At 46.0% G+C, this 18,390-nt stretch overlaps 1 protein-coding gene across 6 annotated transcripts in view; it reads right to left on the reverse strand.

Annotated features, from left to right (window-relative positions):
• Positions 1–18,390, reverse strand: part of LOC113586340 (band 4.1-like protein 1) — a 59,812-nt gene that overhangs the window by 3,081 nt on the left and 38,341 nt on the right. For 2 of the 6 annotated variants that reach the window (XM_035520223.1, XM_035520227.1), the window contains 20 exons: positions 17,396–17,471; positions 16,689–16,907; positions 15,174–15,261; positions 14,310–14,462; positions 13,375–13,472; positions 12,373–12,548; positions 11,622–11,833; positions 10,655–10,672; positions 9,975–10,010; positions 9,613–9,762; positions 8,168–8,254; positions 6,220–8,025; positions 4,222–4,272; positions 3,446–3,766; positions 2,799–2,927; positions 2,043–2,156; positions 1,462–1,509; positions 840–935; positions 371–451; positions 85–201 (listed from right to left, as the gene is read on the reverse strand). In XM_035520223.1, coding sequence (XP_035376116.1) covers positions 85–201; positions 371–451; positions 840–935; positions 1,462–1,509; positions 2,043–2,156; positions 2,799–2,927; positions 3,446–3,766; positions 4,222–4,272; positions 6,220–8,025; positions 8,168–8,254; positions 9,613–9,762; positions 9,975–10,010; positions 10,655–10,672; positions 11,622–11,833; positions 12,373–12,548; positions 13,375–13,472; positions 14,310–14,462; positions 15,174–15,261; positions 16,689–16,907; positions 17,396–17,471 — 4,076 coding nt within the window. The remainder of the gene's footprint in view (positions 1–84; positions 202–370; positions 452–839; positions 936–1,461; positions 1,510–2,042; positions 2,157–2,798; positions 2,928–3,445; positions 3,767–4,221; positions 4,273–6,219; positions 8,026–8,167; positions 8,255–9,612; positions 9,763–9,974; positions 10,011–10,654; positions 10,673–11,621; positions 11,834–12,372; positions 12,549–13,374; positions 13,473–14,309; positions 14,463–15,173; positions 15,262–16,688; positions 16,908–17,395; positions 17,472–18,390) is intronic. The other 4 variants (XM_035520224.1, XM_035520225.1, XM_035520226.1 and 1 more) reach the window with 4 other exon arrangements.

Consider the following 18,390-nt stretch of genomic DNA (forward strand, 5'->3'; position numbering starts at 1 on the left):
TACCTCCGATTCATACAATTACAGGGCACTCTGTTATGGGTAAAACAAGAGAAATGAAACGTGTCCCGATAGGCTGGGATGCACCTCGGACATCCTGTGTTTCTCCTCGGCCGAAGACTCTGTTTCCCTGACGACCACTGCTTTTGTAACGAGCATGTCGGGATGTTGCTGTTTGGCTTCCTGTATTGCGATGGCTAGAGCCTAAAAAGAGGGGATGATATTTCACTGTTTCTACTGCAAGTACACACACACACACACACACACACACACACACGCACGCACACAGACACACACGCACGCACACACAGACACGCACACAAAAGGACATAGAACAAAGTACACAGGCTACTCAAATTTGACTTTTTGTTACCTGATGCTGGTCTACAGCGTCATCTCCAGTAATGACGATCCTTTTCTCGATCCTGGTTTCTGAGTATCCCCCTTTAACTGTCTGCACACAAAAGGCACCAGACAGTTTGTTTTCGTGGCCATAAAGAACTGTGACACACACTGACGGAGTGACACTTCATCAGATTACTGCTCTTTACACAGAATGTGAAACTTTCTCCCTGCATCAGTATGCTAACACCAGTACGCTAATGGTCCTACTACCTAATGTAACAGTCTGCATACATCTTTCTGAACTAGCATCCTCTAGAGGAAAAATTATTAATCGCTTACGATTACAGGCAGAACAGTTTCACTGCCGTTTAAATATTAGTGTTGAGTGTTTAATGTAAAAATCTCATGATCTGGCACCTCTAGGGCAAACCCCACTGGTTGAAAACCCCACATGTAAAGGAGTTTTCTAACTCGTGCTTGTTCCCAAGGGATGTTACCTTGGTGACTTGAGTTGTTGTTGCTGAGGTAACGTTTTCACTGGTGACGGTGAGGGGGGATATAAGAGAGACTCTGCCCACGCTGCCTGTTCTCACCTGGAAAGAGCCAGTGTTAGTGTTTACCTTTCACGTGGACTTCTTACAACATCCAGAGATGACTGCTGCTAAGCACAATAGCTTCTTGTTGAACAGGAAGATTCTGGCTAAGGAATTACCTTAAGCAGTAAACAGTGCCTTTGCTAAAATGTCTGGATTCTAAAGTAGAGTGAATGCATGTTTGGGCTTTGGGTGGTGCATTCGGGCTTTTGGGTGGAGTGTGTTTGGGCTTTGGGTGGTGTGTTTGGCCTTTGTGTCATGTATATGGCATTTGCATGGCATGTTTTACCTTTGCGTGGTATGTGTTTGAGCTTTGTGTGGTGTGTGTTTGAGCTTGGCATGTTGAGTGTTTAGACTCTGAATGCTGTATATTTGGGTTTTGGGTGGTTTGTTTTGGGGCTTTGTGCAACGCGTATTTGAACTTTGCAGGCGTGTCTGGGTTTTGAGCATTGTGTGTTGAACTTTGTGTGGCACGTGTTTGGGATCTGCACAGTGCGTTTGGCCTTTGTGTGGTGTGTACACGTACAGGGGAGCCGTTCTCTTTAGCTTCGCCCAGTCTGCTCTCCCTCTGAAACTAGAGCACACAGAAGAGAATCAGTATGATCAGAGGCTAAAAACGTTCCTCATTTCTGATGTCACATATTGGGTTACAGGCCGCAGTGGGGCCAGACGACACTTTAATTTGGAAGTAGCAGCACTGAGGAGGAAGCAGCTGCTATCACACAAAGCGCAAGACAGCATCTTAACACTAGATGACAGTGGTGAACCGTTACTAAGTGCAGCAGTTGAAGCCAGTGGACAGCAGAGAGCGGTGTGGTTACACCAGAAGGAAGAAACATGTCACTTATCAGCAAGGGAGGCGGTTTCTGATGTCGGCTTTTAATAGGAGCAGCACAGCCATTCGTTCACACAGAAAACAATACAGTGTCACCCCCCAAAAAAGCACCATGATTTCGACCAAAGTTTGGAGACGTTTTGTTCGTAAAGCCTCCACAGACATAAACAAGAAGAAAGACAGATATTTATTCAGGGCTAAGCATGTTTTGGCACATGCAAAACCTCGAGCAGAGGCTGGTGTGTTGAGCTCAGACTGGGAGGGAAACATACCAGATCTCCCTGCAGGGGCCGGATGACATCATTGCCGGAGACCAGCATCTCCTCGAAGCTGACATCACTGCCAACTCTCTCCCGCACAGCTTCACCCACCTCCTGCACGGGCTGCTGACACACACACGGGTCCACATTAGGGCACCTAGGGTTTATCTGAGAGCTGTCCCTTCCCTGAGTGTCCCGACTCGCTTTTAGACACACAGAACTTAGCCAAGACTCCTTGGTGCGGCGTCATAGATAACTGCTAAAAATAATTGCTGCAGCTCATCAGGCTAGCATGATGAATGGTACTGGGAATGCTGTGATTAAAATTTAATAAGACACCTGTGGGGCATACACATACAGACACTCCACCACACACGTGTGCACATAGACACACACACGCGATGCTTCTGGAGGTTAATGGATCATCTTCCTTCTTTTATCTCACTAATTTCCTGTCGATTTTCTAATTTCTTAAAACTCCCTTAACACTGTAATCCTGCAGCAGTAGAAAATACTGATTGCTAGAATCAAGTGTGACATGGAAACAGTTGTAGGAAAATGTTACCAATCAGAGCGTTCCCCTTTCTGAAATGAGTGCATGATGTAACACATTATTACTGAAACGAGCCTATTATGCAATGACAGCACCAAACCAATAAAGCTCAGAGACTTTTAATCTCATGTGATGAGATATGATATACTTGGATTAAAAAAAATAATACATTTGACAGTGAATTGTGGCCAATTAACAACTCAATCTTTGCTCACCTGATCCGGGAAGTCCACAGGAGAGTGGACCACCTCAGAGTCAGTGGAATGAGAGTCCGCGCGGGACTCGCCCCTCCTCAAAAGGTGGGCGGCGGTCACTGCACTGGGGTCTTTCCTGGCGACAGGTGGCTGTAGTGAATTGGGCAATTACAGGGCCATTACTTTAGTGTATGAACTTCTGCGCTCACTTCCATTACTTCTGAATAATATGGAGTGCTGTTGATTTCAGTGTAATCCCAGCAGAACAGTGCATGATACATTATTTATGAACAGTGCGGGCTGCAGGCATTTGAAAGGCGGATATAAAGTTAAGTGCTGTGTAGGAGCTCTGAGTAGAATGCTGTTTAAAAGTACAAGACAAACAATAACAATGAAAGTAATGAAAAACATCAAACAAAAACACGAAATTAAAGGATGTACAACAAATGACCAAGGTAACCAAAAAAAACAAAAACAAAACCTTAGAAACGTAAAAAACAAATACATCAAAAACAGTAATGGTACACTTTTATAATGTGATAAAAAAAAAAAAATGTTGGTGGAAATGTAACAACACAAGAGTCCTAACAAGGATGCAGTATGTTTGGGAGTTTTGAAGATGCCATCCACAGTAGGGAGCAGATGGAGCGAAGCTATTGACTGCTTACAGGTTCCACTTCCTGTTGGCTGTGTTCATCATGTGCCCCTCCCCCTTGCGCTCTGCCAACATGCACTCGTTCCTTCATGGGCAACCTCTCGTGAGACCCTAGCGGGCAGGCAGAGTGGTAGAACCCAGAGGTGTCCTCGGGGTCCTCGGCTCCGCCCTCCAGCAGCTGCTCTCCCAGCTCAGCAGAGAAGTCGGCCTCGGCCTCCAGGCTGGAGGTGGAGCTGACCGTCATGCTGGAGCATTTGCGTTCTATGCCCAGGTAGGCGTCCCGCGCGAGCCCGGCCGCCTCCCGCTCGTCCTCGCCGGAGGAGGGCGGCCGTCGCTGTGGAAGGCAGAGAGGGGGGGAGCAGCGTGGGATTAGCGAGGCGAACCGCTGGGTGGGGTTAGTCCTCCAGCTAATCAGACGCTGAAGCCTTAGGAAGGAGATGGAGCTGTGGTTCCTCTTTAGGTTGATCGTGCAATTTGGTATGGACAGAAGAGCGGTCTGCTGAGTGATAGCTCACAGAGCAGAGCAGGGATGAGATTTAGATGTGGAGGGGTGTATGGCCCAGTCTAAGCCTGAGTGAAATGGAATGGAACGCACTCACAGTTACAGAGAACCGCACGTCCCGAGGACATGATGAGTGCGTGTTGGGGGGTCAACAGAAAAGTAGTCGTGACGGTTATTTCAGAACTGAAAGAGATGTGACTGGGGGCGGTGCCCTTAGGAAAATGGCATGCAAAAAAGAAACAGGTAGAATGCCGTCAATGGCCGTGAAACCAGAGAATTTTAGAGACCTTGACATCATCTAGTGTCTCTTCATGAATGGCAGGAGAGGAGAGAGACTCCTGTAGAGGCAGAGAGCAGAAAGAAAGCAACCTTGAGTTAGTTCCACTAGCACAGGACCAACAGAACGACACGTTTTGACATGCACACTGCCAGGCAGAGGGTTAGGTAAACAGCTCAGCAAGAAGTAGGAAAAAAAAGTCAATCAGTAATCCAAGTCAATCAGGTATTCAAATCATTCCAGTGGATCAGGGACCTTCACAAGGTGCTCATATTATGCAGATCACTTGTGTCCTTCGAGTCTCCAGAGAGCTCTGGCTTCAGTTTAAAATCACGTGTTTCTGTATTAAATGTAAAATTGAAATGACAAATTTCATATGCAAATAATTTGCCAAGCAGATGTTGGAACCATTCATCATTGCTAATCTTTATACAACACCTCACTGGAGAGAGTGCAGGGCCCAACTGATGTTTTATTTACTTCCAGTCCAGATAAAAATCACAGTGCATTAGAATGAAATCAGCATTCGGCCCAGAGTGGTATATGTGCTGTGATATTCCATGATGACCAATGGAAGTAGAGCGTAATATCCATGTCAACAGTAAACTCGTTACCAGGAGCATAAACATCCCGCACTGACAAAAATCCAAGCAGAGTTTATGCTTCCGTAGAGGACTCATAATAAAATCGGGCACGCTCCAAATGCCGTCCACCGGCCAAACGGTGGAAGCCGCTCCTACCGAAACTGTGTGAATTTACAAGAGCACTTTACATCTCGGTCGTGAAAGCAGAAGCTTTTGCCAGTCACTTCAGGGCCTGTGGCAGATAATCAGAGTGGCCAGGATCAATGTGAATCAAAGGCTGCTATGCACCCACACCGCTTTAGCAGACACAGTGAGAATAGACTGCTCTCACGTGCTTATCACTTCTCAGTGCTGACACACACACACACACACCTCACGCTCTGCTCTCACAGCATGCCAATGTGTCCCTAGACCTCGGCCCAGTCGATAGGTGAGATCGAAACCGTCAGATCTCCGTCTAATTCAAATTCCTTCCATTCCACAACCAAAAAAATCTGTTTGCGCCTAATGCAAGCATGAGGATTCATCAGGATCTGTGCGTGACGGAGGAGGAAGAACCAAGCTGGTCCATGTGAATCATCTACTTTTTCAGTCTTGTAAATGCACACGTTTGTGTAATAGTGATTTTTATGCAATCCTCATGCAGTAAACATTTGTCTTTATGAGTTAGATCACCACATAATGCACTGTTAGAAAAAACAGTTGCTCGGAATTATTTTTCATTGTAAACAATGGCCAAATATCTGTTGAATGTTTGGTTTGTATAATTTACATCAATATTTAGGCATGCAAATTCACTACATAATAATAGGCTTAAAATGTAAATGAGCATTACTGTTTTCCTACAGAAACATTATGAATGAGAAATGGCAAACCAAGCAAATTTCCATATAGTCTTTAACACAATGTTGAATATTCAGGGAGCCATGTCTGAACTCACTGACTTCTTCTGTACATAAAGCGTCTGCAGCAAACAGCATAGAGAAGTCCTGAGTACGTCAGTCATGGCAGCGTGCATGAGCCTGGGTTTCCTCGCAACACCTCCACAACTCAGAGCTTGCAAATACTCGGTTGGAAGGAAAAACCACGGCTTGCAGTTGAAGAGAGGAGCCGTTCCAGAAAAAGGCCACATACAGATTATATTGGAGCTTTTTGGTGCAACAGACCAACTGCAGGGATATACAAACACGCGTGGACCTCTGTGTGGGGGCACGCTCAACCCATAAGCTAGACAGGACTGCCAAATGGAAAATGGAAAAGAAAAAACAAAACAGCCAAAGCTAAGCGGCCTTCGCCAGCCCCTCTCTTCACAGACAAAAGGAAAAAAAATTTCAAAGTCAAAACAAGGGAAATGATGGATGTGTGGGTCGGTCGGAAGCTCATGCGATGCCTCGTTTCCAACGGAAGTGGCCGTGCGGAGTTACCCCGTGTTTTTTCCAAGCGGCTTCCGGTGCCGGCTCCCTGCTGGCAGCACGAAGGATCAGTCCGGATTCTCTGGCCTTCTTGCTTTTGACCGGAGGAGCTGGAGGAGCGCTCTTCTGGAGCCCTGGGGTCCTGGATGAGAGTGGAAGAGCCTCCACAGTCCCTTCAGCTAACTGGCGGAGATCTTCACACTCTGCTCTGCTGGAGAGCTTCGGTTCTTCCTCATCCTGAACAACCTTTGCTTTTACGAAGTGCTCACTGTGGCTTGTTGTCTGTTGCTCAGGGATGTTGTGATCTATCGTGGACAACACTGACTCATCTTGATCTCTGTTGATTCTGGTGAATGTATAAGAAATGTGCAAGGAGCTTGTGTCTCTGCAGTCAAATCTATTTGAATCAAACTGCCTCTCTAAGGATTCATTCATGCTGTATCTTTTAAATTGTCTTTTCACCACTTCGGACTCTTCCCCAATATCTGTGTCATCTCTGTACCTTTGGCTCTTTGCTGTCTCAGATTTCAATGGGACGATCCTTGTTATTTCTCTACGACCGTGTCCTGTGGCCCTTGCTCTTCCTGTGGCCTCTTCAGCACTCTCTTGTTCAATGTTACTGATTTTCTTCTCGTGAAGGAATACCGTTTTCTGCTTGCTGTCATTATCAGGCTCTGTTTTATTTTCACGGTTATCGATCATGATGACTTTTGCAATCTCAAACTGGACCTCGGACCTTCTCTCAAGCTCATTTTTGACCGGACCATTGACCGAGTCAGAGGCTTCCTGCTGTTCAACAGAAGCTTTCTTTTCTTGATCTTGTGCTCTATGTTTGGCATCATCAAACACTCTCTTTTCTTGAATAGGCTTTTGTTCGTCATCTTCATTGATTTTGTTCAGCTCCTTGTCCTTTTCTTCATTCAGCAGCCCTGCTGGAGCTACATCTGACACAGTGTTTATATGTTCCTTTATCTTCTCAGGCATCGGCTCCATCCAGCTCTCTGTTCTTGAGCTGAACTCGCTGGCTGGCATCGCCTCTTTCCCTGGTGTGTTATTGTCTTCATCCGACTCATCACTCTCCAGCTTTATGTTTGATTCTTCTGATTTTGTCTCATACACAAAATCTGGTGAAATACCCAAATTCAGACTCTGCGGCCTTCTCTCCCTGCTAGATTTGCTTGAATGTCGTTCCGCTTTCACCCCTCTCTTGAAAGTGTACATTTCTGCCTTTTCTGGCTCTGCAGCCTTTTCTGGAGATGCCTTGGCAGCCTTTTCGAGAGATGGATCTGCAGCCTTTTCTGGAGACGGCTCTGCAGCCTTTTCTGGAGACGGCTCTGCAGCCTTTTCTGGAGATGCCTTGGTAGCCTTTTCAGGAGACGGTTCTGCAGCCTTTTCTGGAGACGGCTCTGCAGCCTTTTCTGGAGACGGCTCTGCAGCCTTTCCTGGAGACGGCTCTGCAGATTTTTCTGGAGATTCTTCTGAAGATTTTTCTGGAGATGTTTGTTCTTTGCCCACAGTGGAATCCATTGTCAGATGTTTAGGTGAGGACTCTGGTACTTTATTCTTTTCTGTGTCTTTCCTTTGCTTGGATTCAGAAGGCCAATCTTTTGGTGTTACCTTTTGGGATTGAAAACTCTCCATTTGGACTTCTTCACCGTCTTCTCGAATCACCTCGATGTGTATCATCTTTCTTTCCAATTGTGCTCCAATGACCAAAGGAGCTGGAGAAATGTGGGCTCTCCTCTTATCTTTCTCTTCCATTTCATAGTCTTGTTGGTAAGTGTTTTCTTTTTCAATCAATACCCACTCCTCAGAGCCCTATGTGTTGATACAGATGGAAAATTGTTAGTTTTGCTGTTGCAAGGGCCAAAATAAGTTCTCTAAAGCAAAATATAGCAGGTATAATCAGACAAAAAGTAGGTTTATTTCACAAGAGTTTATATATTTGCAAGCAAACAACCTCTGGAGACGTCACCATAGTCTTCTGGATGAAGCCCTCCACAGAAAGGCTGTTAACAGGTTGCCTTCCCCTTGCTCCAACTGCCTCCTGATGGTTGGTCATTGCCAAGACCAGCAGGTCAGAGTGGAGAACAGGTCATTAACCATTATTTGAACATGCAAATTTCAAAATTCAAACTTAAACTGGAGACTCCATTGGGTGTTTTCATGAAAACAAGCCTTTACAGACAAATAAACACTTAGATTCATGCTTAAAAAAAAAAAAAAAAAAAAAAAAACTGAAATTTTCGCAGCCGAGCCATTTTACTCTGAAAAACCTGAAACCTTGGCAACTGGCAGTTAGATGTTCATTCAACTCAATATTATATTCAAAACAATTTAAAGATCAAACACTTCAAATTTCCATTGAAAATTATTCTAAATATAGAGCTCTGATTTCCAGCATAAGGTAAAACATATATTACAGGCATCAAGGCACACCAGATAATAATACTCTATACCCTAACGTTGTGCAATATGTGATCTGGTGCAAACCTTTTTTGTGAGGAGATAAAACACAAGTTGATAGACTACATGAATACAGGTGAGTCATAAATAACAGACTAAACCAAATGTGGAAAACGTTATCTGATCTTAACAGTTTGAACTGAATGAGATTCAATTCAGTTCCATCCCCATGGGTCTATTGTTGTCTGATATGACTGGGGCATTACCTTGGCAGCTAATCAATGTGACAGAGCAGAGATTATGATATGTCTTTAAAAGGCAGGATGCAGTAAAAATCCTTCATGCAAAATTAATGAAGCCCTGTCTTTCAAATGCCCTTGAACAACTCACGAGAGCTTCTGAACTTTCTTGCACGAGGAACTGGACATTATATCAACTTCAATGTAAATGACACAAAGCAGTTTAGGTTGTTCACAATCTGTACTTGTTCAACCCTGTTGCACAGCCATGAAATCACTGTATTTGTTTTTCATGTGACAGCAAGTCTGACGCACAAACATTTTCAGAGCCCTTTTTGGTCTGAAGAGAAAAGCATGTAATGGTTGGTGGAAAACAGCATAAGATAAACACAGCACTGAACCCTGGCCAACAGAGAACGCCTCAACATTTCCGATGTTCAGCACAGGAAAAGCAGTTTCACAGAAACAACTTAATACTATATATATTGTATATACAATGTAACATATTTTGCTCTTAATCAAAATGCAATGACAGGAAACGCATTTGGTTGTGACCACAAGCAAAGAAATGGAACGGAATCAACTACACATTCCCATAATAATTATACATCCACTCATTTGGCAACATGGTACGCTTAATAATAATGGTCAGCTCTGTAACAAAACAAAATTGAGTCAAATCACAAGGCTATCCAGCCCCTGACCACCAGCACCCTGCTGCAGAGGGGCTCTTAGCCCACCACCGTAAACCCATACTCACAGCCTTCTTCTCAGGGGTGGTGCCTGGGGAACTCCCTGAGAGCCGCTTCTCCCGGTTCACTAGCTTGCTGTTGGGTTCGCGGAGGGCTCGTTTCAGCTCATTGATGCTGGCCTGGTGCTTCAGCAGCATGTCTTCTGACTTATCCAGGAACTACAGAGGAAGGGAGAAGAGGAGAGGTAAATTTGAGCATCACCAGGGTCGGCTGGAGAGCTGTAGCTGGAAACAGCGCAAGCACGAGCAACCGTTACGGTGTTTAAGGCGCAGGAAACGTCCCCGCTGTGGAATGGAAGCGTCTTTGTGACACTACGCAAATGGACTTTATGTTAACACGAGGACCATGGACAGGAAGGAGTAACGGGTACCTCCTGCTTGTGCCGGGGGGTGGACTCCATTTCCGACTGAGACGTCATGGGTTAGGAAAGACAGGTTAGAGAGATGCAGGTGTGTTGGAAGAGGAGAGAGAATACAAGGTCACAGGGAGAAAGAAAAAAAAGAGAGAGAGAGAGAGAGCTCACTCGGGACGCAGATATGAACACACAAAGACAGGTATAGGATAAAAGAAGGTCTGACCGGAAGACCCGCAAGAGATGACAAACACAAGCACAGCGGAAGACGACCGAGAGAGAGCAGCGAGAGAATAAAAACCCACTCTGCCCGCATGCAGCCTGATGAAAAATTATAAAAGGCAACGCTTGAAAAAGGCTAAAAGGCTTTCCACCAATAAGTCTGTGTCTCCCGAGTCTCAGTGGTTTTCTAATCCACAGTGGTGGATGAGGGCATGAGCCTAATTTTTCTGCCATGCTGAAATGCCGCGGGGTTTGGAATGGCGGCATGTCACCCACCGACGGTTGCACATTTAAACGAATGATGCATTTGAAACAATGAGGCCTTAATGGGCAAAGCTCCACGTGAAATATGCCAGCGTGCACATGTACTGTAATCGTATGCCTGTATGGTATGTGACTGGTGGGACAATAACAATGACACATGTAGAGGAATGGCGCCACAGACAGCTACTGATCGCTACGGCGCTGTACGATACCTCCGGCTTGGCATCCTCCTTTTGCCAGCAAAGGGGTCAAACAAAAGAAACACAGAGATGAGCCGAAGGGGGCGGATTATGCGCAGGAGGGGTTCAAGGGGAAAGTCTGTGAAGAGCCAGTCTAAACAGGGACGAACTAGACAGGGACGAATTAGTGGTGACAAATTCAGCCGCTGTAGCAGAGAGTCATAGACAAGCATATCAGGAAAGTTATTAGCACTGGGCTTAGGGATGGGGGCTTCATAATAATCTCCAGTCACACACATCCAGCATAGGTTTCCTGGACTTTGGATGAAGCTCCTTCTCTCTTTGAGGTAGTTATGAACGGATCCTGGTCTGCTAATTTGCTTTCTGGGTTTCAGCAGCTGGGTGCCAAGATATTCTCCATTATCCACAGGGGAAAACATACTAATATGATGAATACCACCAAACTAAAAACATATAAAAAGCAAATAAAAAGAACCCCCTGGGGAAAAAAAACTAAATATACACATTCGCGCTGGTTTATTTATTTTCTTTGTACTCAGGATAGAACAATAAGAGGCAGGCAAGGTTTACAACCTCCAGCAAACTCCAGCAGAGCTCTTCCAAATAAAGCACTGTGACAAGAAAGAAACAGCAGCACAGTAGAAGAAATTGAGCAATAACTGAAATTTGGGAGAAGTCCCACCCGACTAGGTAACGCCCTGCTGTAAACTAGAGCACCCCACTCTGCTTGTTCTTACCACCCAAGCTCCTTATGTCCTCGCAGGACAGACAGGGTTTCGGTTTCAGACTGTGGAGAACTGCATGGCACATCAAGGCTAAGCTTCAGTACATTTAAAAGTGGATTTAATGAAGTAGATTTAATAAATTACATCTACAGTACACATGCTTCCATTTCCAGCATCTGTTTCCTGAACAGTTTCTTAAATTTATGAATATGAGAAAAAAGGAGGGTCTTCTGTCCTTTCAAAGCAGGCCTTACCTTAATCTCTTTCCTCCTAGTAGGAGTGGTGACACTGTGTTCTTCTTGGTCCTGGTCTTGGTCCTGGTCTTGGTCCTGGTCTAGGTCCTGGTCCTGGTCAACACTCAGGTCTTGCTCTGTCTCCTGCTCGTCTCCTAGGAGACCCTGTGTATCACTTCTCTGGGACAGGGCATCAGGGGCTTCTCCCATGGTGGACAGCGGACGAGAGAACTCTACAACACCCACAGCAAACAGAGGGTTCAGCGCTCCATAAAATGCCACGTATTACTGCTGATGCGGGATCAGTTCTTTTCCAAAGTTTGACTGCAGTATTATATATGTGATATATATTATATCAGATTATTTTGGCACTACTGCGCTTGTGGATATCTGGGCCCTGGACGCTCAGTTATGTCACTCCTGAAGCTGGGGATTTGTTTATCCACTCCAGGTGGGAAAAAAGCACCTACAAACATACCTATCATGTCAAGCTGCAGGCTAGCACTGGCAACAATGTGGCCAATTTGCATTTGGCGACCATAAAAGATGGTCTTTTACCTCTGCGAAGCCTCAGAGCTGCACTTCTGTTTGGCCCATTTGGCCTCTATTTGGCCAGTTCATTTTTAATTCAACAGCTTTAATCAGCTGCTAGCAGAACAAAGGTACTGCTGAGGGTTGAAACCGAAATGAAACCAGGGACTCTGGAAGGTTCTCGATTTTAATGGATGGCTTAGAGGGAGAAAGTGGTGATTAAAAATGCACGTGCACCCACCTCCATCCAGACTACGGGATAAGAGGTATCTCTTGCTGGTGGAGCGCTCGAAGTGAGGAGCAGGCCGATCGATCAGGGCACTGGCCTGCCGCGTTTGTGCCTGCGTGCGCCCACTGTAACGGAACTTAGAGCCCATCACCAGGAAGCCCTTGGGGGGAGGTTCTGGAGACACCAACCTGGCACCAGTCAACGTCACAGAACACAGACACACAGAAAGGTTAACATGGGCAGAGAGCTCAAAAATGCTAATCAAAATCAATTATTTATCAATAATAGCGATCATTGATGTTCAGTTGAAAGGTACTCGATGCTGTTTACAGTGCCTGCAGAGAAGCATGTAGACAACATCACATCTGAATTCTTCTACTGCTAAAGCAGAACAGGAACATTCCTCCTCTTCATCTACAGACTGACTGATTGATTATTTGATTGATTGAATGACAGTTTTAAAGAAGATCTTGAAATGCACTTTCTTATGGGATTTAGTGAAATTATTCTACAATTGTATTGTATTTTATCTATTAAATTTTCCTTGTATTCCATCTTTTTGTCGTGATTTAGTTTTATTGCCTTTCATTTTTTCTTCACCTGTTTTGCTTTCATTTTCTTATGTATTCTTCTACATGTAAAGCACTTTGTAAGATACTTTTAACTTTTAAGCCGCTCAACAAACAAATAAAAGTTATTATTACAGTCCTAAATGAAACTTTAAACTAAAGTGCTATTAATGGGCATCACAATCCCAGGGACTCGAGTTGAGGAAGAGCATGCGTGTACACAGAGCTGAACGCCGGGCCGTGTGGGCAGCGGAGGGCTCAGCTCACAGACCCCGGCCTAACCACACCTGGGCTTTTCCAGGAGCTCAACCAAGGCCGGCTGAGATCCTGACAACCAGACTATGGACAAAGACTCAGTGAAGACGGAGAAGTGAGCGAGTGCCGACAAAGGCGCGGCGAAATCACCGTGAGCCCAGTTTGAAGGATACTGCTTGGAAGGGAATACCTGAAAAAGGTATGATGCTCGATGCACACCTTCCAGAGTTTCTTTGCAGCTCTGTGGTTGGGAAGCTTAAAGCCAATGGTGCTCTCAAACTGCTCATACTGTTACAGAAAGACAAGAGACACACAGTCCACATAGTGACTTCATTCCTGCTACAGACAGCAGGCAAAACCACAAAAAAGCACATAAACATAAGAAGTTCCTAGGGAGGGTCGTTTTGTACTGTTTAAAATACTTTTTAACCTTGGATACCTTTGCTAATTTAACACGCACCGCACTGCTTCGGGGTCTAATTACGATGAGTGGCGGTTTTAAGCTCCCGTACTATGATACGTGGGAGAGGTCGCTGAACTGAGCCGAGCTACAAGACGAACGCCAGCCTTTTTTTTTCAGGCAGCAGAGATAAACAGGGGTGTTGGGCAGGCGCTCTAAACTGGTCCGCCTCGTCACTTTTCTGGGCGCGGATGCAGCTGTCATGGGCCGAGCTGAAGGAGCCCTTTATGTGAGGGTCTCACAGGGTCCCTCTGTGCCTTCAGCGGGCCTGCCACTCCAATGCTCCGTGCTGGGCCAGACCCAGCAGCTGGACCCACCAGGGGAAAGGAGGTCTGGAACCACCCATGGGACCTTCGCAAATCGAAGAGGTCACCCACCAATTCACCCCAGCCTTATTGGTATGCACATCCGTGGTGTTAATGCATAAGCAGCTGAATAAATTATCATTTCTTCCCCTCCAAGCACAGTCAAACAGGGCTGACTGAACAAGGAATCAAACTTTTTATTCACTTTTTTTTTTCTTTCTTTAGCAGCTGCCGTATGTTGAGGTCAGCGGTTGGCTGTTTCTCTTAGAAAACTTTCCCTTAAGCTCCCTGTGGTCGGGTTGCTGACAGAGTGCGGGTTGCTCTGCCGATGGCAGAAGGGAGATGATAAAGGAGCAGTACCTCTCCTGGCCGGATCTTGATGTAGAAGTTGCTCCTCTTGTAGGAGATCTTGAGTATCTTGGGCCAGGCAAAGCGGTTGATCCGCAGGCGGTCGCAATAGATCAGTAGGCCATTGGCACAAACGCCTAGCATGATGTCGATCCCTTCGGAATCCTACCATATGGATCACAGAGAACAGAGAAGATGAATGTGCAATGGACCCAAGGCACGTGATGGCTATGGTTCATGTGCACAGCCAGTTTGTATTATCTGTTCAAACTGCATTTAAGAAATATACTTCCACATAATGCCTTGTACCTTTGTAAACTTACTGGACATACTGGACTTCTTATAGATACATTTTACTAGTGTCCAGTTGCAGATCATAGCTATTAGTTGCAATGTACAGGTTCAGCCCTAACTTCTACCCCACTCTTCACTGATTGGTTTGTGATCACAGGACCACTGCTAACACTACTGAGTGGGTTTCATTTGAGTGGTAGGGTACACTCAAAACAGCAGTTGCACTGACGTTAGCAATGGCATAGTAGTGGGTGTTGCGCTGGTATGAATGTATCAGGCAAAGCCGTGTTGCAGCTTTTTTACACATCAGCACCTGCCATCCAAAAACATTCAGCCAATTACAGCCCTGCGGTCAGTGATGAAGAGGTGGAGGAAGTCAAACACAATGTATCTATGGCAACAGATGGGTTATAGAGTCTAATGGTACTCTGCAAGGTGCCTCTAATAGTTTCTAATAAAGTTGGTGGTAAATCAAATTGTGAATCTGAAGTGTCAGATCCTAAAGCACCGCACAGCATCGTTGGTTTCCTTTAAACAACAGAACCGCAAATCAAAATTCCGACCCAACTTTGGCGGGGGTACCTTGGTGTGATGTAAGTCGACGCCGTACATGGACAGCTTCTTAGCATTCTCCAGGAAGTTCATTTCTGCCTCAGCAGGTGTCATGCCCCTGAAATGCAAGATAAAATTAGCAATGGCATCTCCCATTCAACACTGGTGATAGATCACAATCCAGGGGTTCTGTTTCCATTCTCGCAAGGCACAGTGAGCTTGGTGTGGGCCTACAAAGCTCCACAGCCCCATGCCAGACACTATGACCCAGCCTGTGGGCCTTACTACTCTGATACAGCAGGACTGTGGGCCCCAGACTGTGGGCCTTACTGACTCTGACACAGCAGGACTGTGGGCCCCAGACTGTGGGCCTTACTGACTCTGACACAGCAGGACTGTGGGACCCAGACTGTGGGCCTTACTGACTCTGACACAGCAGGACTGTGGGCCCCAGACTGTGGGCCTTACTGACTCTGACACAGCAGGACTGTGTGACCCAGCCTGTGGGCCTTACTGACTCTGACACAGCAGGACTGTGGGCCCCAGACTGTGGGCCTTACTGACTCTGACACAGTAGGACTGTGGGACCCAGACTGTGGGCCTTACTGACTCTGACACAGCAGGACTGTGGGCCCCAGACTGTGGGCCTTACTGACTCTGACACAGCAGGACTGTGGGCCCCAGACTGTGGGCCTTACTGACTCTGACACAGCAGGACTGTGGGCCCCAGACTGTGGGCCTTACTGACTCTGACACAGCAGGACTGTGGGCCCCAGACTGTGGGCCTTACTGACTCTGACACAGCAGGACTGTGGGCCCCAGACTGTGGGCCTTACTGACTCTGACACAGCAGGACTGTGGGCCCCAGACTGTGGGCCTTACTGACTCTGACACAGCAGGACTGTGGGCCCCAGACTGTGGGCCTTACTGACTCTGACACAGCAGGACTGTGGGCCCCAGACTGTGGGCCTTACTGACTCTGACACAGCAGGACTGTGGGACCCCGACTGTGGGCCTTACTGACTCTGACACAGCAGGACTGTGGGCCCCAGACTGTGGGCCTTACTGACTCTGACACAGCAGGACTGTGGGCCCCAGACTGTGGGCCTTACTGACTCTGACACAGCAGGACTGTGGGCCCCAGACTGTGGGTTTTACCAACTCTCTGATGAGATGGGATTCAGAAAGTAAGTTGGCACTGGTTCAGAACAAATTAAAATGACAGATGCTTAACAACATTATGGAGTGTGTCAGCATGTGTTGGGATGAGTGGTGCTGAAGGACCACAAACTCTGTATTTTCCATATGAGATCTGTTCCATAACAAATCTGTTTCATACCAGTTAATTTGAGAAAATTTCATAAAACCATACAAAACTATGACCCGCTGGGATCTAGGAATTATTATTAAATTATATATCAAAAAGCATTTTTCTAATTTTAAGAATTCTGGGAGAACCTGATAACCTCCTCGAGCTAACATTAAAGTAACTTCTTTGTCATATTTCATCACAATGAAGTGTGATACGCCTGGCGGTTCACCCACCTGTAGGTGCGATGGAGCTCTGTGACTCTCTCCTCCAGCTCACGGGACTGGTTGGGGGCAAAGCGGAAGTCGTTGACGTAGTCGGAGCCGTGCTCATCCTGGTCGTAGTCACCGAGCTCTGCCTGCACAGTATACGACCCAAGCAGGGCGTGTGTGGCGAAGGAGCAAGGCAGGCGGCCCGACAGGATGTCCCCTCGCAACTGCAGACAGAGGTAGTACCTACAAGAGACAGGGAGCGGGACAGGGAGCGGGACGGGGAGCGGGACAGGGAGCGGGACAGGGAGCGGGACAGGGAGCGGGACAAAGGGGGAGGAGCCTGTTAAATCTGACACTACTGAGAGCAAATTAATAGAACTAAGACAAGACACAGAAAACGAGAACAATCCCAAAAGGACTGGGTTCTGTTTCACTAATACATAATTAATTAAGAGTTTAGTTAATTAAATCTGTGTGTAAATTGATCAGTTATTGTCAGCCGAGCTGGCAAAGGTAAATCTAAACATCATTTACACTGGACCTTGAATCATAACCTGAACCCTGGACTGACCCAACACTGCCTCACAAAGACTGATCAAATATTGTGAGAAGGTTTTGTAATTAGCGTTGATGCAGGAATAAGTTCTTAATCCAGCTATGTTTCTATCTTAAAATGACAAATCAAAACAGAGGCAGACCGGCTGAAGATGTGTGCAGCGCCCATGTCCTACCTTGTGATGTCCTCCATGAGCAGAGAAGGATCAGGAGGGTAGAATTTGACAGCAAAGGAAAAATGCCAGGGAGAAGCTGAGGACAGACACACACACACACACACACACACACACACACACACACACACACACACACATACACACACACACATACACACACACACACACACACACACACACACACACACACACACACACACACACACACACACACACACACACACACACATACACACACACACACACACACACACACACAGGTGAGAGAATCTTAAACTACGTTTAGTACATTTCACATACAGGCTCAGGGGCTGATATATCCTAAAGAACCCCCCCCCACACACACACTCCAAGAACCCATCAGCACCCACTGCACCACTGCAAGTTCATTAACATGAAGGTCAGAGAGAACTTTCCACACCTCAATAACTGCTTAATCATTCTCGCAGCAAGGCTAATATAGGATGAATGGAGCTCACTTATTCACAGCTGAGAAATACACAACAAAAATAAAGGCTTATTGTGTGTGGGGGGGGGGGGGGTAGGTGTGTGGAAAATGGCGTTTGTGGCATCTGTGAATTCTAAAACACTACACTGAATTTTGAAGGGCTATGTTGAAAAACATCTTACCATCATAACTGCCATCAGGTAAAGGGGTGTTTAGCAACGCTAAGAACATAATGTGTCTTATCACCACACTAAGGTACCCGTATGCGTAATGGCTGAATTACAGAAGCTTGAATTGCATAATGGAAACAAGTATTTGGATTTTGTTATGAGCATTTGATCTTACATATTAACCTAAATAAAGTGTTTAAATGTTTATGTGAATGTGTATATTTATGTGTGTATGTTGTGTATGTTTGTGTGCACATGTGGATGTGTGTGTGTGTGTGTGTGTGTGCGTGTGTGTTTGTATGTGTTTGTATGTTGTGTGTCTTTGTGCACATGTGAATGTGTGTATTTGTATGTGAATGTGTGTGTGTTGTGTGTGT

The sequence above is a fragment of the Electrophorus electricus genome, chromosome 20, assembly GCF_013358815.1.
Source record: "Electrophorus electricus isolate fEleEle1 chromosome 20, fEleEle1.pri, whole genome shotgun sequence".
In the NCBI taxonomy this organism is placed as follows: Eukaryota; Metazoa; Chordata; class Actinopteri; order Gymnotiformes; family Gymnotidae; genus Electrophorus; species Electrophorus electricus.